At 41.4% G+C, this 21,052-nt stretch overlaps 1 protein-coding gene across 1 annotated transcript in view; it reads left to right on the forward strand.

Moving 5' to 3' along the window:
* The window catches only part of SORCS3 (sortilin-related VPS10 domain containing receptor 3), a 159,327-nt gene that overhangs the window by 103,588 nt on the left and 34,687 nt on the right, over window positions 1–21,052 (forward strand). Inside the window, exons 13-15 of the mRNA XM_010018164.1 lie at window positions 178–285; window positions 18,629–18,746; window positions 20,249–20,382. Coding sequence (XP_010016466.1) covers window positions 178–285; window positions 18,629–18,746; window positions 20,249–20,382 — 360 coding nt within the window. The remainder of the gene's footprint in view (window positions 1–177; window positions 286–18,628; window positions 18,747–20,248; window positions 20,383–21,052) is intronic.

Consider the following 21,052-nt stretch of genomic DNA (forward strand, 5'->3'; position numbering starts at 1 on the left):
AGGCTTTGATCTTTCAAGGTACACCAAGAGCATGAATTAGTGGTCTGGGAAATGGCGAAGATTGGTGCTTGTCTATACATCTAGCTGCTGGAGCTTGCAGACCTTATACAACCTTTAATTGCTGCAGTTACACTAAAGTCTTTTTATGTGTATAAATCTTGTCTGCTTCTATCCCAGGGTGAGTTTTGATGAGGGAAGATCATGGAGTAAATACAGTTTCACATCAACACCACTTTTTGTGGATGGATCCCTTGTAGACCCTGGCATAGAGACCCAGATAATGACGTAAGTATGTCAGCTCTTAACTTCTTTAAAATGTGATGGCAGAAGGGAGTGCATGGAGATCCCCAAGTGCATGGTAAGCCTCATGGTGTGCAGTGCAGCATTGTGTAGTTACACATGTGGTATTGCATGAAGGATTGGTGCTGTTTTGTGGATTTTGCTGATAGTCACAGATGCAGGTGGAGTGTTCGTGTATCATGTGGCAAACGGATGATGGAGCCAAACTCTTCCCAGTAGTGGCACAGGGTATAACAAAGGTCCCAAGCTGTTGCTTGGGAGTTCAGGTAGGACAGTAAGTAAATCTGCTTCTTTGGGGAGTGGTGTAGCCCTAGTCACTTTACAGAGAAGTTGTGGTATCACCATCCGTGGAAGTTTTCAAGCCTTGACTAGATGAAGCCACCTCTGCCCTGATCTATATTTGGTGACAGTCTGTTTTGGAATAAGACTGTGTAAGTGATACATGCATGGGTTGAAACATCTCATGGTGTTGACAGCAACTTTCATGCATTCAGGACAGGATGCTTATGCTTTTATGGTCTGAGAGATGCCTTATGCCAGGTGCTATTGCAAATCCAGAAACAGGACTTGTGACATACAGATCTCCCTTCTCATAAATGCAACTGAGATTGTGTTCCTTGCATCTGGTGTCCCAGAGATTGCAGTGCTCTTCAGAGGCCACAGATGCATATGGTTGCACCTAATGTCAGTTCTGTACTTGCTCCAGTTGTGCAGCTTGACTGTCCTTTGAGATTGCAGCTGGGTATGAATATCCCCAAACCTCGTTAGTTGCTATCTACTTTGAGGGCTGTACATCTGGTTTTAGCTCAAGTTAAATGTGTTCTCAGTGTGTGTATGCATAGCTGAGCTCAGAATAACCTTCCAGATCTGGGGTATAGTGTGCTGTGATTCACCCATATGATGCAAGGAAGAGCCTGGGCTAGCACCAAAGGTGCTTGGACCTTCCTCCTCCCAAGAGCGCTGAAATGCTGGGCAAGGCTGGAAGAATTGGTGCATGATTTTGGCTCAAGAACAGCCCATGATCTGAGTTTAACAACCAGGGGAGAGAGGGAACTTTTTAAGTTCAAAGACATCTTCAAAGAGTCATTCAACCTCTTGCGCAAAGCAGATCAGAACACTCTGCACTGGGATTTTGAACAAAGAAAGGACTAGATGCACTGCCTTCATTGCTTGCAGAGATGCTTTCTTACCTGTATTATCTCTGAGCTGGCTGGAACAGCTTGAAAAGGATCAGGAGGCAAGGTGGCTAAGATGCTTTAGACTGAAGCACACCTGTAAAGCATATCTGCAGAGGCATGAAGGAGTGCATCTGGTTAATCACATCAGATGCTGTTGCAGCACTTCAACTCAAGGGCAGGCAAGACATGATAAATTTCACCTTGCAGTCAATCTGCTTTTCCTGCTTTCTGCACCTTCACTTGAAGTTTCTGCAGATTTTCACTACTTGCAAGAGAAAAGAGATTCAGTCCCAGTGTATTTTCTTCTAGGCTTCAGTCCATTTGCCTACTTATATGGCAGAAATGTGTACGTGGCTCTCCTTGCTGGTGTCACAGGTAGTGACAGACTGAGAGCAGACTGCTGGGTATGATTGTCATCAGTTTCTGGGAAGCTTGGATCAGATAGAAGTTGTGTATCTTGGGCATTTCTGCTAGTAATTTGAATTTATTCCAACTGGGTTGCATGATTTGTGTTGGTATGCCTTTCAAAAACCAGACCTACATTAGCCTTACAAAACAGAAACAACTATGTGGTGAGGAGAGGTCTGTAGTCGCAGTTGAGCTCAACTTAGCTGCAAAAAAAGGACAGGGGGAAAATCCTCCTCTGACGAAGAGTCATTTGAACTGGTTTCTTCTGTGCCAATGACAGAAGTGTGTTGGTGCTGTAGTCTTAGGAGGACCAGGAAGGAATAGCTGACTTGTGCATACCCATCCAGATCTCCTGTGCTCAAGTTTCACAGGAACACCAGGCTAAGTAATTATGGCTATCTTTTATGCCTATAAAGCATAGGAGCAGCACTCTTAAGTTTGTTTCCCGAACAGTGCTGGGCCAGAACGAGGCAGCTTTCATGTCTGTGTCACAGACAGATATTGAGATTTTATCGGGGTAGAGGTGTTATCAATTATAGTAGGATTACTAGCTTATCCTTTACTCCAAAACCATGCCTTGGCTTTGGCTTTTTCTTCAAAAAAGTAGAGTACTTGTTTTTGTAGAAGAATATGTCTGTGCATCTGCTGCCTTGATATCTGCAAATATTACCCCTGTTTTTGCAAAGAGCAAAACACAACAGCATATGATATACCTGTGAGCCTTTCCACAAGACTGCTGTGAGCATCCTGTTGAGGCAATACATACCAATCCCCAGCTAAAGATTGGAGCCTATATTCTCTTCACTCTGTGCATTTTTCTCCAAATGCTGAAGCAATAATGTGTCACTTTCTGTGTTAGTAAATAAAGTGTTTCTCTGTGAAATTCTTTGTGCAATGTGCAATGTACAATGTGTATCGTCTTCCAACCACACACACATATGCAGAGAGATAGATCTGAGCTCAAATAAATCTGCACATCAGCACCTTCATTGAAATCAATGGAGCTAATCAACTAGCTGTGGATTTAGCCCATTTATTTTATAAATCAATGTAGTTTTCTTAGATGAAAGATGCATTCTAAAACTAAGATTATTGTTACTTGTATGTCTGTAGTCTTCTGGTGGAGAACGTAGGAAGTGAGTTATCTTGCTGAATGTTATGTATCAGCTTTGTTGAGAGCTGACTCTTTTGAATCTTTGCAGGTTTATCATTATTATTGCTATTGTTATTGTTATTAGTATTGTTTTTATTATTACTGTCATCATTAGCAATTTTAAAAACTATTCTTAATAGTCTGTAAAAGCCATGCAGAGACATTTCACATGACACTTGCAATAAATGTTTAGAGAAATTCCTATTCACAATGTTAAAGGAACTGAGGAGGAAAGAGCCCATTTATAAAGCCCGTATGCAAGCCATTTCTGTGCAGATAACTTAGACTCATCTATAGGCAGTGGAGGATCATGATGAGCTTGTGGAAGCTTTGGCTGAGAAGAAATCAATGCCTTTCTATTGCTGCTGGCCATCCTTTGAACCAAGATAATGCATGGTGGTTGGAAGTACATGGAATTTGTTTGCACGTAGAAATCCCAATGATTTCAAAAAGCTGATGACAGCAGCACAACGGTTTGGGATTAACATCTCCCCACTGACAGTGGGATCAGTGGGAGCTCTTCGAGTAGAAGCAGGGCTGAGGCAGAGACCAAGACTGTGCTCATACCTGTGTTCTGCCAGAGTGGGTAGGTTAGTGGCTTTTAAAGATTTCTCTTTCATTCTGGAAAATGCAAAATATTTCATTGAGTGATCTCAGCTGATTCCTGTTAGGGAAACTTTTTTCCACTGATTTGTATAAAGTGGTCTGTGTTCAACTACTTCAGAACTAATATTTTCAGGACAATGCATATTATTATACTCCAACTATTATTAACATATTCTGTTATTAATAATATCATAACTTCATCTTATTAAAATCAGCATATCAGTAGAACGACTACTATTCCCAACCTTCATTTTGTGCTACATCCTATGAGGGGCATTCTGGGCTGTAGGAAGCAGCAACAGTTTTAGCACAAATTTTCATACCACTTCATGGCTGTTCTCCGAGCAGCTGCAGTATCTGTACTGTATGGGCATACTAGGTTTTTGGATCTTCTGTGCTCCGTATTGTATATCAATGTCCTAAAAAAGTCATAAAGAGCTTACAAGTAAAATCTGTAGATTTGTATGTAGGGGCATTGTATGATTCTGAGTATCTTAGTGTACTTTGAATTGCAAGCTGCTTTTAATGGGAAGTTGGACAAGATGTCCTGCAGAGGCCTGTTCCGCTTTATTTTATGAGTTTGCTATTTCATATGGCTGTAAGGGTGCAAGAATGAGGTATTTCCTTACAAGCATAGCTGAGTGGGCTGTGCTAAGAATGTAGTTTTGTGACACACAGGGAAGTACCATGAGACTGTGTGAGCTAGTCTCTTGGAGCTACTGACTAAACAAGGTGAATCCACTCTCCCTCCATTCCCGGCTCTTCATCCACTTATGCAGTTCCTTTCGTCATTGTTTTAACACTCATCTCATCTGACAAGATGGTCAGTTCAGTTCCTTTAGCATCACAGAACTTCAAGAGATTTGTTCCAAAGCACATTGTAGTGTTTGATGCAGGTGTGAGGAAAGCAGCTGTAGAAAACAAAGAGTGAGCCCCGTAGGAAAATAGCTCAAATCCATAAGGGCAATGGGTTAGGTACATTCTTATGTGAGCCTGTGAGTGCCTAGAAAGCACTAGTCTTTGAAATCTACAGTTTTCTAAGTTCTATCCTATAGCCCCCACTGGGTATATCTTCTAATGAGTTCACATTTCTAATGGGTCTGTGTTGACAAGCCATAGGCACAGCATGTTATGTGACTGAGATTGTCCACCAGGGGAAAGGAATCAGATTGTATTCCCCTTCTAGTTAATTGTGATCTATCCAAACAGAAGCAGTATTTGCTTGAGAGAGTTGCTAGTCTGTGCCATTCAAATCAGAGACAAGATGTTTTTGTGGGTCCAGAGAAGGGCTTTACGTTGTTCCAGCTCTGACTCATAATTATTACCTCTACCACTTCATCTCCTCTGCTAAGCATCTCTCCAAACCTACATTAAGAGAAATAACCTTTTTGCTTCACAGTTCTGCAGAGCTTTGCTATCATTTTAGTTAATTCATTATACGTGTGTGTGCAGACACTCATTTGTAGATGGGAATTATTAAGTTTGCTCTGATAAATATGTATTTATGTATACACACCCACGTGAGTGTTTCTATGTATGTATACTTAATGGCCCATATATATATGTGTATGCATCATTGAGCATTAATGTTTTCAGTGAAAGGATTTAGTACAAGCTGGTCTGCTAACGTTGCTGCAACTGCTGCTTTTAGCTATGTGTATGTTAGAAAATATTCCTGGTTGTAAACGAACAGGTTATAAGCCCTGGCCTTTTCTAACACCTTCTCGTTTACATGGCCAAGCAGCTTCTCCAGGGATGAAGTGGGAGCATTTTTCTTCCAGGATACCCTTAAAAGTACTGGCAATCTATCACTGAGTGGCAGAAGAGTGGGGCAGAATGAATAAGTAACTGAGAAACATTGGAAAAGGTGAGACAGATGCCAGGAGAGGTTTGAGATAAGAAAGAGAACATTAAGGACACAAGCCATACTGAGTCAGACCAGAGGTCCCTCTAGCTCAGTTTCATGTTCCGTGTGGTAAGTAGAGGATGCTAAAAATATATACTTTTTAAAAAAGAAAACTTTACCTTGTACACTTATCTGATTTACAGAGATTTGCAAATAAGAGACTTTCTTGGCCAAACATACTATTTTTATTTCTAGGACATTCATGATTTTTTTCTATTTTTTGAGGGGTTTTTTCCCCCTAAGTTCCTTAAAATGCTTAGCAGTCGTATTACCATTTGGCCAAGGGTTCTTTGAGTTAACTGTTATTCTGAAGAACTGACTGACTTATGGAAGACATCAGCAAAATATGTACATATATGAAGGCAACATGGACAGATTCTGATTAGCACTCAGCAGAGATTCAGCAGGTTGAGTATGAGAGAAGAGCAACAACTCACAGGTCCAAGCTCTCAGAGAGTTCAAAACTAAGTGGGAGCCAAGAGCCATTTTCCTGTCACTTTCTGATAATGTGATTATCATCTTTCATCTTCAAGAAAGGCAACATTCGTTGTCTTCTGCTCAAGTCTTGCTGTCACATTTAAAAGCTGATACAAGCAAGAAGAAAATGACAAGCTGACACAATGTCCTTGAAAGATTCTGCCCCTTTGCTTAGGGGTAGGGAGCTGTGGGTCTGTCACCTCTGAGTGCTTGTGCTGAGAAAAGAAAAGTATCTACTACCTTAAGGAGATAGAAAACAGTGCTTTTGCTGGGATGTGGTCAAAGGAGCTGGCCTTCTCCCTGCTGGGCCAGCAGCCTTTGTCCTTTGTAGCTGGCACCCCTACTAGCAATCTCAACAAATGAGAGAAGAGGTGAGCGCATGGCCAAAACACCAAGAGATTGTTTTTCATGGAAAAAATTGATGTTCTTTTCCAACACACATAAAGCCAAGACAGTGTCCGTCAATTCCTGTGGCCCAGCAGAGGCCTTCAAACTCTCCTGCCATCAATCTGGTCTCTTTTCACTTCGCTCTGCTTGAGAAAAAGAGAAAGAAGCTGTCTGAAAAAAAAAAGACAGATTTTCTTCTGCAACTTCTGCTGCTCCTGCTGAGCTCAATAGAGGATTTGGTGATGAGGGATTTCGGAGGAATGATTTCAACAGAGGTCTGTAGAAAGCTAAATCCAGCTCTCAGCTTCCAGTGCAGAAAACAATAGAAGGGATCATTTACGGGGGCTGTTGTGGTGGAAGATTCTGAACTCTAACCTTATTTATCTTCAGCTCTTTTGGGCACCAGGGCTGACCAGCCAGCCTGTGCCTACTCTCAGGCTTACCAAAACTGTAGTGGTTTTGAAAGGTTGGATGGCAGATTTCAAAACCCGGTGTACCCAAGTTGCATAGGTACCATTAGATACATAGGAAGCACTTACAGGTTTTAATTGTCCCCATTGTGGTTTTATCTTGCATTTCAGTTTTCTTGTCTTTTTATGTTTATGGCTATATCTGTTTGTGGTGCAGTTGGCTTTATTATTGACTATCGATTTTACTGTGAGGCTCTGATATGCCCTTGTGAGTTCATTGCACTGTCCTCACGGGGCTGTGCAAACTGCAGTGCACAAGCCTACATAGGGACTCTTTAGAATAGGATCAATGAAATCAAAGTGAATCTGTGAAAATAATGACTGCACACTGAAAGAAAAGTAAAATTTGGAACTTGATCTGAGGAAAAAAAATTGTAAATATAATTATTAAGAAACCAAAATGATTGAAAGGATATTGGCATTTGCTATAGTGAGCTACATTCCTGTATCCGATCTAATTTCAGAACGTTCTGGAAGTAATGAATAGCTGGGACTTTGCAAGAAAATGATCAATCGGCTAATGCCATCAAGTGACTTTACAATGGACAAGAAAATGTGTGTTATAGGAATTCCCATTTTATCCCAGCAGATGATCAGTTTATACCCTGGAGTAAGACAGCTGATTACCCATATCATTATCTTCGTTTGCAAGACTTAAAGACGTTATTAATGATCACAGATTAATCAGTGTCACTTCCTCCTCCCATCTCCCTCCCTGCCAGAGGAGTACTCTATTCATTAGCCTTTGGATTGCTGCATGAATTCACCTAAACAGTCCACAATAATATTGATTGAGCTGCTGATACTTGCAGTATGAGCTGAGTTCTTTCTGTGGCACCTGAATAGACAAATCAGGTGATGAGAGCATCTGCTTAGAGTAATCTCTCTAAGACAGCATCGTGTGATTTATGGGGCCATAGGAGGAGGATGTCTGTGACTTGACATCAGTTCCCAGTATTTGTGCCATGTACTCATGAGATTCCTGGCAGAATCCGTAACACATGCAGAAGGCATTGGGCTTTGTGACGTGTATTGTCTATCTTTGATTTTCTGGGGCAAACATTACTCTTATTGGAGTCATGTGCTATTTATAGACAGTAGATCAAATATTATGCAAATATAGCTATTTGCATAATATATAGAGAAATTGAGGCAGAACAAGGGACATGCCCGTGATCAGCCACTCAGCAGGCTGTCATGGGGAGAACTTGACATGAAATCAGGTCTCCCAAGTCCCAGATGAGTACTCCACTATGAAGCCTTCCCATTCCTTAGGGGAAAAGAGAAGCTGAGTCATGTCTGTAATGCTCAGACAAGGGGTAAGCATGTGGAGGAAGGAGTACTAGAAGGCGGCGTGCAGACTGGAGGCTTTTATTCACTCAAGTGAATAAAAAAAGCCCTTACAGAAGGAGCAGCATGCTGATACATGATTTATTTTCCATAAATAAAAGGGCAAGGTTTGCCCGATGACAATAAAATCCAGATATTCTCATATAATGTGCTTTGTTTCTTGTTTTTCTAAGTAAGGACAGATGGATTATAGGTCCTGTGCTGTCCTGCTAGCAGCTGGGCTGGGCTGTGCAAAGCACTCAGGCCGGGTGTGGGGCACAGAGGCTGCTGTGCACCCATATTTTCCTTAAAGTCATTCACCTTTTTGTTAGAGCAAGCCATGAAATATGCTGGTGCCCTGATCCTACCAGCCCTTAGGGGACTTAGCCCTTAGCCTCAGCACTGTTTTGTCTCAGCCTGGCCCTGGTCCTGCATGGAGCAGAAGGTGGTGCAGCACACCAGCTTTTCTGGGAGCTCTCAGTGCAGGCTGGCTGCGCAGTTCTCTCTAGCAGATTTTTTCTCATTGGGCTGAGTAAGCAATGAGGAACAACTCTCCAGAGGAGCCATACTGTAGTTTGAGGCATCTCATATAGTTCAGGCAGTGCTGCAGCCTTTATTCCTAAGAAGAGCTTGTCCTCATGTGGTTATTGTACATGGTTTCCTTGTTTCATGATCACTTTAACCCAAGCCTGTGAAAATTCCCCCAGTATAGCAGGTCAGCCACCTTGTCACACTGTTGCCCAGACATGTACAGATCTCATCCCCTCTTGAGCCTTCTTCCCTCTGGTACCCTGTGCCAGACAAAGCTTGTTACAATGCTGCACCACAAACTGTCTCTATCACATGCGTTTGGAGCTTACATGTTCTGAGCAATGGCTTCCATATTTGTGTTGGACATCTCTGGTTAGAAATCTACTGACTCATAGGATGAAAGATTGAAATGACTGAACATGCTGTATTACCCAGCTTCTGGCAACTGGACAGCACCCGCCTCTGTTGCGACCACAGACCCATTAGTGGAAGAAACACTCAGATTGCTGATACCTGCCAGTGTCTTTTCTAAAAGAGGGAAGCAGCATCTTCGGGTTTCAAAGCTGCCAGAAACTAGTTGTCTTTCATGAGTGCTTCGAAGAAGAAAAAGAACACTTCTGAAAAACAGCATTAAAAATTAACATGCTTTCCCATCCCCCTTCCCAGGTGTCTCACGCTCCCTTTCATGTTGCTGGGATTTCTTTTGAAGCAATTGTCATGTAAAGTGGTTTGGGAACATTGGCGATGAATTTTTTAGAGACCAGATTTCAAAAGGTTTGGTTTGTTATTCAGTAAGTTCTTGTATTGATAGCACTTGGTATTTAAAAAAAAAAAAAAAAGAAAATCCCTGTTTCCCCCATTGCCTTGTGCAGTATTTGTGCAGCTATTGGGGAAATTGAGCCCAAACTGTAGGAATGCTTCATAATTACATGTTCTGCAGATTACTTACTGATTGCAGTTGGCGCTACTTGGTAACTAAAAGATCATGCTGTACCGTGTCATTTGCAGTGGTTTTTCTCTTCTGCTTGTACTTTAAAGGAAGTGCCCACTGAGCTGATGAATAATCCCAGGACTGTTTTCCAAAACTGAGGGAAAATGGTCTGGGAAAATGATTGTACTGCAGAATTTTTATTGCAAGATTTTGGGGTTTTTCTCTATATTCACAGAAACTTTTCTCCTGCCCCAACTCCTCTCTCCTTCCTGATATGGAATCTGGCAGTGGTGCAGTTTTCCACGACCAATTCAGTATGGATTGCTAGTCAGTGGATCTGGCCAACACTTTGAATTTGCCTTCTGTGGAGAATGTCTGTGTCTTGTCATGGAGTTTCACTTGGAACTGGAAATAAACCACTTCCTCCAGATTTCATCTGCATAAGAAATTCTGTTGAATTCTTGTTTGACCCTTCCCTTTGGGAAACAGAGTACAGACCGAGATTTTCTTGAACAAATTTGTAATCATGCAAGCTTTCTGCTGTTGGTATACTCCTGGAGGTTTCACTGCTGTTGTTTTTAATCCCTCCGAATAATAGCAGTAGAACATGGGCTTATATATATGGGCATTACACTAATTTGCACCAGCTGAAAATCTGGATCCAAATGGATGGTATATTTTATTTGGAAGAAAATGCATCTCTTCTTCCTAGAAAAAAATGTCATTTTTTCTTTCTATCTACAGAAATAACTACAGCAGCCCTGAATCATCACCCAGTTGCCCTCAGGCTACTGTTCCTAGTTAACAGGTCAGCCAAATGCAACTGGATTAAAAGCTCCAAAGTGGCTCTTAAACACCGTATTTATTGTTTAGGAAAAAAATTAGATGATGTTTTTTGTTGGCAATTGCCTGCCTTTCCAGTGTCATCTTTACTCTTTTATGTTTCCTTTGTTTCCAGTCTCTTGCTCTCTGCATCCTCTTGCCAGTCATGAGACAGTATAACTCTCCCTCTCCCTCTTCTACTTTCCCTAATTGCTGATCTGTGTCTCTTTCAATTAGGTTCTACTTCCTTTGTCTCAGTCCCTTTCCATGCAATTTCCATGTAACTAGTGACCTCCTTTAATGCTAATTCCATCTAAACCATAATAAAAAACAATTGGGAGGTTACACAGCCCATTTGTTTTCCTCTAAAGTCACGATTTATGTTTAATTCATGGGGAAATAGCTGATCTCTCAATCCCCATTCATAAAACCTAACCTTGCCAGCACAATCTGCAACTGTTCCGTTGCTGCTTGTGTGGTTTTGGCCTGAACAGCTGAACCTGCACATAAGGGCTAGTTTTGCTTTACTACTACTTTCTTACACAGAGATGGCTTCAGATCCAGAGTTCATAACAGGACCTCTTCTTGGTGTGAAATTGTCAGCATTTTCTTTCATTGTCTGAAAGCCTATAAATGCCAACAAATGATGTAGCAACATTTATGTACCAAGTCCTTCTGTAAATGGGGGCACTGAACTAGGATCTCTAACATGATAGCCTTACTATTTTCCCTATAATGTAGGACCAGGTTAGCCTGGCTAGTGGGAGAAAAATCTAAACCACATCAAGGTAATTATGGAAGTGAGAAAACCTTGTACAGGGACACAGACAGTTCTCAGCTAGAGCTACTATGTTTGGCTGGATCTTGACCCTTTCTGCTATGCCATCGCCTCACTTCTGGTCTACTTTACCCAGCACTCTGGATACAGAGGAAATGGCAGCAACAGGTTTGTATTGCCTCCATATATTCATGTCATGCTGATGCTGAACTAATTAGTTCTCCTTGAGCATGGAGCACTGTTGTACAAAGTACAATAAGCAGAAGCAAACTGCAACTCACATCTGGCTAGGCTTCTTAGCTGCATCTCAGTGCTTGTTGTACAAATGCAAGAAAATACTTTGCAGAAGAGCTTTGTTCTTCACGCTTGCCAAGAGCCACAAGAGTGGAAATGCAGAGCTTGGGTATATGGAGGCTTTACCTGGCAATTGCTCAGGTCCACATCTGCCCAAAAATGAAACGGCTTTAGAGTTTGTAAGAGCAGGCCAGCCAAATTTTAGTAGCTCTGGTCCTGGACACTTGCACTGATGGGTCCGAACAGATGCTGCCTGGACCTACCCTGCGTGACTGTGGATCAGCCCAACTCACACCTATCCAAGGTGTTTGTAGAGAGGAAGTCTCCAGCCTGTGCTATGCCAGTATATTGAGGGTGATATTGACCAAACTCTGCTCATGAAACCACATTGGTGGTATTTGCTGGCAAGAGAGGTTTGCCTTGAATACCTGGTTAGCTGCTAAATTGCAACAGTAGCAACATGTGCTTCTCTTTGCTAGACATCTAAGCGAGAATGAGCACCTTCAGTTGTGGTGGATTAACCACTCAGTGCTCTTGTCGTGGTGATTGCCCACATCTAGGGCTCCCCGTGGTTTTGATGAGACAACTTCATCCTTTCCAGGGAAAGGAAAAACAACACACATTTATTTCCCTGTCAGGAGGTGGTTCTTCCAGGTTGTGTTTCATAGCACCTCTTGGGTTCATCCATTAACTTACTTCAGATACAAATAAAGAGGGATTTTAACGGAAATCAGATGACAATCTTGCTGGACTTTCTCCCTCTCTACATTCCCACAACAAAAGCACAGATTCAGGTCAGCTGAAGCATTTACAGAGTTGGGTGATTTTTGTTGAGGATTTTTTGCTTGCTAAGGCACTTCCTCTGCAAGCATTTATTTTTTTTTACAATAAAAAGGGGGAAAAAAGCAAGGTTGATTTCAGGCTTTCCTAAAACAAGCAGTCCCTTTACGATGTCACTGCAATTAGTCTTTCTTTTAGTATTATCAATTAAAGTATATATTTGGTGCCCTTTCTGTGTGGTTTTCTGTTGGTCCATCCATCTATCTGCTTGTGTAGTTCATCTCAAAAGATACTGTCCGTTGAGTATATTATTGTTTTGGTTTTAGTTTATTTTTAGATATTCAAAATGCTTAAAGCTTAAACAGCCTATTCTATAGGGCCTGATCTTGTTAAAACCTGACTTCAGAGGCCCCCAGGGTACCTTCTGAGAAGCAAAATCTGGTAGCTTTTCACCTCTCTCACCTTGTTGATGTATAGTAAAGGAAGAAATGGTTCAGAAGGGAGGGTACATTTGATGCTTTGTGTACTGAAGATGACATTAGCTACTTTCTTCCTTTGGTTCTTCAGCCTTCTGTCTCACCAGTGAGCACAGCTGGGGACAGGAGGCATTACCAGAGACTCTGACCATTATCTCCTATTACATGCAAAGGAGCTAGGCTGACAAGTGAAATGAAAGTCCTCTATATCCAGACTGGACCAGCCAAGTACAGACAGCTTCAGTGCATGCTCACTCCATGTAATGTCCTGCCAGTTTAATTCAGAAATGATAGAAAAAGACTTGATTTAGGCATAAGAAGACATTTCCATTTCTGTACTTGAGCAGCTTGTCTGAAACTGCCAGCAGGGATAGATCCAGATGGATACAGCTGATGTCTTTTCCGTGAGCAATACGCAAGCTATTACTTGAGAAGATCTATTTCTCATGCCCTAGGTAGGGACAGGAATTGAATCTATGGATCAAAGGTGGATGAGCTGTTATCTTGCAACCCTCATAGAATCAGAGAATGGTTTAGGTTAGAAGGGACCTTAAAAATCATCAAGTTCAACTCCTCCTGCCAGAGGCAGGGACACCTTCCGCTAGACCAGGTTGCTCAAAGCCCCATCCAAACTGGCATGTGAGCAGCTCTTATCTCTGAAAGCTGCAACACATGGTTGATGAGGCTTAAGAAGCTTTTTATTGGGGGGGGGTGCGGGGTGTGGGGTGTGCTGCTTTGGGAGTCAGGTGACCCAGAATCATCTCTGCAGCACAGAGGAAAACATCCTCAATTCATTCTGTTGTTCTGTCAGGAATGAGCAGTATTGAATAACATAAAAAGCACAACTATTAACAATGCAAGGAATGATAAGGCAAAAGCAATGCAATTCAAGAACACTCTATAAATGTAAAAAGCCTTTAAAATAGGTTCTGTACAAGGTTAGCCAGTTAGTGTATACTGCATTTGCAAGTTATTGTGTATTTAAAAAATTAATGAAAGATATAATTATAGAACCATTACCAGTGACCTTTTCCAAAATGACTCTGTCATGTATCTGTAAGCATTTCAGAATTGTTTTCCAGGTTCCTAATGTTTTTTCTGCAAATTACTGACGTCTACCCTGGCAATAAAAACCTTGCCTTGTTTCTCCAAAGAAGGGATTGGGAAGCCTTTTCTGGTTTCCTAGCAGTGGTTTCATGGTGAGTTATCCATAAAGCCAGTTGAGAAGATGCTGTCCTATTGGCTAAGATTTTACATGGAGTTTTAAATGCTTACTCTGAGGGACAGAACAGAATCTATCCTGTCTAAAGCCTATAAATTACCATTCTATGGCTTAGATTGGAGAACCATTGTTAAATTGAGCTTAGTCAGAAAACTGACTCTGTCGAAATGCCATCTGGGCTCTTGTATTTATTGCTTCTCAAGGACTTCCAGATCAGACTGCTTAGATGGAAAAAATCTAAACATAGTTTTTGTGTTGGCTTCACAGAGTTGGACCTTGAAAACTCATCTCTCTTCTTTTGTCTTCTGTCCTTGCAACAAGCGATTAAGAGCTTTCAGTTAGACCATGGTAGAAAATATTGAGGCAAAATTCGTAGTACTTAATATCCCCTTTTCCCCTCTATCATCTTGATAGTTCAGCTGTATTTATTAAAAAAAATAAAAATAAAAAATCCACCTCCCTAATTTAGTGAGCAGAAAAGTGAATAAGAAACAAATGCACATGGGAATCAGATAAATGAGATGGTCTCTTCAAAGCAATGTGAGGACGCACCAGTTGAGTAGGGAAAAATTGACTCCCACCAATCTATTTCCATTTTTTCCCTTGGGACTTTTTTTGTCCAACTGCTCTGGATACAGAAATCAAGATGTTCATACTGGAACACTTAATGTTAAGCACTTACTGATACCTGAACACTAGAGGCTTTAAGATGCTGCAGCTCTTTGCTGTCTGCCCAGCCCTCTCCAAAACAGATATGGTGGGGAGAGGTCGTATGCATGCACCTTAGTCACTACAGAAAAATATCCAGTGATGTAGTTTACAAAACTGATGGCAGCAAGGTTCACCTGCAATACCTGATTATGCTCAGTCTTTGTTCCCAGTGATGATTTGCTTAGCCCATTTTTAATTCCACAAAAGATGAGTCTTTTCATCACTTCCCAAGGAAAGCTGTTTGAGGGTCCAGTGGATCCCCACAGATGATATAGCACTCTTTTCCATTCCTTATGTTTGCTTACTCTCATAGAAGTTTCAAATGCACAACAGAGTCATCTTGAAATATAATGTAACCTTCATCATGTTGGCTGGTCAATCAAAACATGCTGTAGGTGTCTGGGTTGCACTTGTTATTGGTGAGCAGTGCTCACAGGGTGCAGTTGCTTGTTAGCTTCTGTATATATCAGCATCCCTTGTCTCTGAAGGCTGCCCTGCAATGGTTGATCAGGCTTAAGAAGGTTTTATTAGCAAGAGGGATGGGGGAGTTACTACTTTAGGAATCAGGTGACCCAAAACCATCTCTGCAGTACAGAGGAAAACATCCCTCTCTGTTCACACTCTCTAATTACATTTAGTGTAGTATTGTTTCTTTCTAAATTATAGCAATTATATACAGAGATCTTCTTTGAAATCATTTAATTAAAGAGTAGATAATGGTCTTGTGCTTCTGGAATGCTAATATACTGCCTTCCACTTAGGAAACTGGGGTTTTTTCCATTAATAAATATTATCACAAAAAAAATTCAGTGGCAGAGGGGTTTGGTTTTGGTTAACTTATTTTAATAGATTTAAAAAGCAACTGGTTCTGGAGACTTTTATAAAGCACAAAGAAGACTTTTGCTGTCTTACTGGACAGTTAGCTAAGGGCGAACCCTCGAACAACATTTCCCTTGAGATACATTGGCTGCCAAAGTGTTTGATCTCTCCAGATGTGTTATCTTCTGGGTTGAAGCAAGTGTTTGTGTTTGATTATGTTCTCCCCTCCTCTTGCTATTTTTTCTGTGTAATACACACATGCAGTCAAATCCTGAAGTGATATAAATCTGCTGGACTAAATGATTCTGCCTGCTGAGTTGCTGTTTCACAGGAATGATGATTTAGTCATGCTTCACATCCAGGACAAACAAGATTCATGGGAGAGCTGCCCAGCTGTGCAATAGGACTGTGACCAGACGTGCAGTCTGTAAGAGTATGTGCTGAAAGTAATTGTGGCATGAGAGCTGGTGAGGTTTACCCAGTGCCAAGGGAAAGTGGGAAGGAGAATTGGAGTTAGAAGTCCTACTTGAGTACAGTTTCAGAGGCCTTCTGCATCTCCACTATGTACCGTTTCCCATTTCTCCCTTCTCCCTCCTTCTCCTGCGAAGTACCCTGACACCACACATTGCTATGGTTTCCACGGGTGGGTCTTGGTCCAGGTTGTGCCTTCTGTGTTGACATACAAGAATTGTGGTTTCTTTTCTAGCTTTGCCTGAATATGATGGTGTTTCCTATCACTAATACCCCACAATTAGGACTACAGTAAGAAATGTTCTGAAGATGCCGCAACAATCCACCTAAATCCATTCCACCGTACAAATCGTTCTCCAATTACTCATTGCTAACCTGTGTACACAATTGTCACAAGTTCCTCTTGCATTGTATCCTCTTCTTTTCTTGTCAGCTTCTTGGAGCTTGCCTTTGTGAGGCAGAACCTGGATGTAGAAAGACACCCACAGCAAACCCACAGCACCAAGCTCTCAGATCTCCCCCACCCCACTTTCCCTGATCCCATGAGATGAGACAGGTCTAAAGGGAGTGCATGACTGATTCCTGTATGTTCTCTGTTTCACAAAAAACAGCAGAGGAATTTGGTGCAGGCTACAATCTATAGAAAGAGTAGTTTGGAAAATGAGCAGAGACCAAAGCCAACAACCCTGTGTGATTACAGTGTAAATAAAGATGAACTAGAGTTAAAGAATGGCAGCACACTGAGGACACAGCAGGATCTGGGTTTCAGTCAGTGCTTGGAAATGGAATAGAAGTTTTATCTTTTGTTTCTGTTTCTCTTTCATAGGGAAATTTGTAAATCATCTCTCTCTCTCCCTCTTTCTTTTTTTAGTCTGGAATAATTAGAGCAACAAAAACTTTAATCTCATTAGTGGCTTGGGTGAAAATGTAGGTTAGTGAAAGATCCAGCGTAATGAGAAAAAACTTTTGTTCTTTGCCTGATAAATCTCACAATAAGAGTGATACAATGACATTTCATGAGTGTCAGAAAGATTTGGGTTACAGTACATATAGAATTTTTAAAATCTGGAACTTGTATTTTCAATGAGGTTTTAGATTCTTTTATATTTGAGATAGACAAGAGGTTGTCATGTTTTAATGACAAATCAACTTGATCATTATCAGGGGTTTTGTTGTTTATGTGTATTGAGATGTTCCCCCTACCAATGAGAAGCTGTAGTTTTGTTCATGGCTTTTAAAGTCTGGTCACCCATCCTAATATCCTCCTATTACACACCTCTTTGGAAATCCAGCTGCAGTTGATTGAAAAGCTGCTCCTTACTGAGAAAATCACAGCTGGCCAAGGGAATAGCAAGCTGTTACTTGATCGAAAACTAAGCACCCTGCAGCACTTGTGCAATGTTTCTGGATGGATGGAGTCTTTCATCTGGGTACCTGGTGTTATTTGTTAATTAAACCATGTTTTTACTAAGATTTTGCTTTCTTCTGTAAAGGTGTGAGCTTCCAACATGTGGAGTCCATTAGTATTTGTGATGATGGTACTTCAGTGATGTATTCCATCAATGCTCATTGTTGCTTTGGTCCTTTCCTTCCAGACACTTAAGCAAGCACACAGGTTTTCCTGCATGTGAAGGAGGGCTGTATAATTGGAATAACATTTAGGGAGACCTGTGTTCAGCAGCCAGTTCTGCCACTGATGTTCTGATCCAAGCTTGTGCAGAAGCCTCTGGTGCTATTCAATTTTGTATGATCCCTTTCATCTTCCCGTTTGTGGGATGTTCTGTGCCTCAGCTGTGAATTACAGTCTGAGTCCTTCCACTGTTTTTTGAGTGCTCCAACTGTTCTGTAAACTGCCTTACTCAGTACAAGCCTTGTGTTGCTCTGAGTGGCATGGGATAATGTGTCATTTTGATCCTGGAAATCCATGTACTACTTAACCAGATGAACCATGTAGTGTGATCAGTGACTGCTGCTGCTGCTGAGTGACCTACTCAAAATAATTAAGAAAAAACTCTGCTGATAACCTTACAGTGACGATCATTTATAGCTCCACTCCTACTAGCTGCAGCCAACATTCACCAGATGGAAGGGATGTTGCTGTCTTTGCAGATCACTTGCCTACAGTCCATATCCCAATTATCTTATTTCAGGTGATTATTTTACAATTCATTAAGTAGTAAGTTTGTGCAACACAAAAGTTAAGCAGTAAAGAAGCTGAGTCAGCTAAGAAAGGCTTGATTTTTAGACAACCAAATCCATGTATTCATCAGAATAGCTCCATTGACATTAGGCACATTACTTTTTAGTCTGGTTTTGTATTATTCTTGAGCAATACCTAGCTGCCTGTATTAGAGTCAGGGTCCATTGTACTCAGTACTGGAAGCATGGAAGACCTTCCAACACAGGCTGTACAAGGGGTCAGGAAAAGGCTAAACAATCCTAGGATGTTACAGGAACAGAATCTCTGGCATCAAGCTCAAAGACTGTGTATTGCTTTCTGCAGAGGAGATTAATGAGAAATTATTTGCTTAATGGAAGCATATCTCTGGCTGATTCTGATTCCTCTCTCCCATGCACAGAGTTTTTGGGCACTTCAGTCTTCGTTCTGAATGGCAGCTGGTCAAGGTGGACTATAAGTCAATCTTCAACCGCAGGTGTAACAAAGATGACTACCAAACCTGGCATCTGCACAATCAGGTACTCTCACTGTGTAAGGAGAAGAAGATGAAGGTTCCTTTTCCCCTACTGTGTTGCCTGGTAGGAATGTACTGATCTTTTCAACAGATCAGTAACCCATTGCTGCTTTACTTCTCCTAATGCATATGCATGAATAAACACATGGCCGGACTTTTCTGGGCAAGTTAGGGAGACTTAACTTCCCTTTGCATGAAAATATTCCACTGCACCAGCTGGATCTTTCTGCCCTCAGCTTTCAGGGCAATGTAAAACCACACCTCATGACTGAATTGTAGGAGACACTGAACTCTTTGTAGCTCTGTCAGTGACTCATGAAAATAATTTTCTTTCACTTTGCCTTTATTTTCCCTACTACTCAAAAATGAAAATAAAAACATTTATTCATCCTGCAAGTCCTGCAGGTGTTTACAAAACTCTGGGGAGCCCTTGAATAAAAAACACCAGAGAAGACCAAATTATTTCATTTTATTCAGGGATACACACTTTGCTTTTCATACCTTCTGGCTTATGTTCATGCTGGATACATTTAGGTCCTGAAGCCACTAGAACTGAGAGAGCTCAGCTCTGAAGATTACTTATGGGTTACTGGCCACCAGTACAATGTCCCACTCCCTGCAGGGCAGCATAACTAGAGCCAGAACTGTTGGCACTGAGATGTTTCTGAATGAAATCCATGCATTAGAAATGAGCATTAATTTGGTAAGGTTGTATTAGATAACTGAAGTCGTAGAACTGAATATATGAAAATAATTTAGATGAAAAAAAAAGGGAAGATGTGTAGCCAGGCTGCCATCTTGGAAATCACTTTTAATGGGAAAGAGAAGTATTTCGATTAGATGTTATCCTTTTTCCTTACTTGCACGCAGACAAATTATTTCTGCATCAGAGAAAATTCTGTTTATAGCAACTCACCTGAATGTCAAATGTTTATTTTAGATTAGCTACTCCCAGTAGTAACCTTTCTGTTCAAAAAGCTCAGGATAACACACCATCGAAATTATTTGAGGCCTATAACAAAGCCAGATCTATCAAGGAAAGAGGAGGGAAGCCAGGAGTCCTGGGTTCTACAGCTAGATTTTGTCCCTGCCCTGGGTTTCAGGCTTGGGCACTTCTTCCTAGTAGATTGCCTCTGTCATATGAAAAAAAAACGTGGAGTACATACACATTGTCTTTTCAGGATAATTCATAGGACTAAAAAGATTGATGAATGCCTTTTGAAATATGGCATAAGTGGGTGCAATGGCTTGGGCACTCAGGCATTTTGGATACGTTGTCATTGGCATCACAACTCAATGCTGAACACTGTGCCCGTGGGTCCTCCGAAGGGGGCTTTTACATTTGCAAAGCCACAAAAGGGAGCTAGGCTCTTAGGTCTCAACTCTCCCAGTGGTAATTACTTACTTTCCTTGCCTTCTGTGCCTTTTGACAAAATGTTTCATTTAGGGACCAGCTGCCACTATAACTCTGCTCTTCTTTCTGCTATTTGCTCTTGGCTACTGAAGGGAGAGCCTTGTGTCATGGGAGAGAGGAAGATCTACAAAAAACGCAAGCCTGGAGCCCAGTGTTCCCTAGGTCGGGACTATTCCCACACTGTTGTGTCTGAACCATGCGTCTGTGGTCAAGGGGACTTTGAGTGGTGAGTATGTGGCTCTGGGGACTTTTGCAGGGACTGTTCTTGTTGCATTGACAGTGGTCAAGCTACTGCCCAGACAGAAAACCTTGCAGAGAAACTGGTTCTTGTGCAGCTTTGCGGCTGCGATCGTACTATATAGCACAGATGTGATCCCCGTGCCTGTTGTGTGAGGGAGGTATCCCCTTCATCTGTGGCAGAGATTTGTTAAACTCCATGAGAAATCCAAACCTGGAATTCAAAAGCAGAAAATTGCAAGTGCTGATTGACTTTTTTTTTTGTCCATCATTCTAGAAGAGTGATAGGTGGGACTCTTCCCTGCTCCAAAGCATGTCCCTTACAGGAGAAAGAGGGAATTTCTGTTCTCACTTTCAGGGTCACTGAATGCCTAGGGAGTAAGCTAGCAAAACATGCACATTTTTATCATTATTCCTTCGAATTCCTTGGAATTATTTGTTGCTTTTTAGCAATGTTTTATTGAGAAGTCTTCTGAAAGGACTTCTCTACCATGACTGTACAGCCCACCCATCTCAGATGTAGTTACTTGTTTTTCATAAATATTGGTGTCTCTAACTTAATGGGGCCATAATTTCCAAACTGCTTTAAGGTAACTTTGAAAGCAACTTAAAAATAAAATAGGGAGAGATGAACTACTACTTGATCTTGCTTGACAATC

Source organism: Nestor notabilis, unplaced genomic scaffold (genome assembly GCF_000696875.1).
Source record: "Nestor notabilis isolate BGI_N333 unplaced genomic scaffold, ASM69687v1 scaffold7857, whole genome shotgun sequence".
NCBI classification, from domain to species: Eukaryota; Metazoa; Chordata; class Aves; order Psittaciformes; family Psittacidae; genus Nestor; species Nestor notabilis.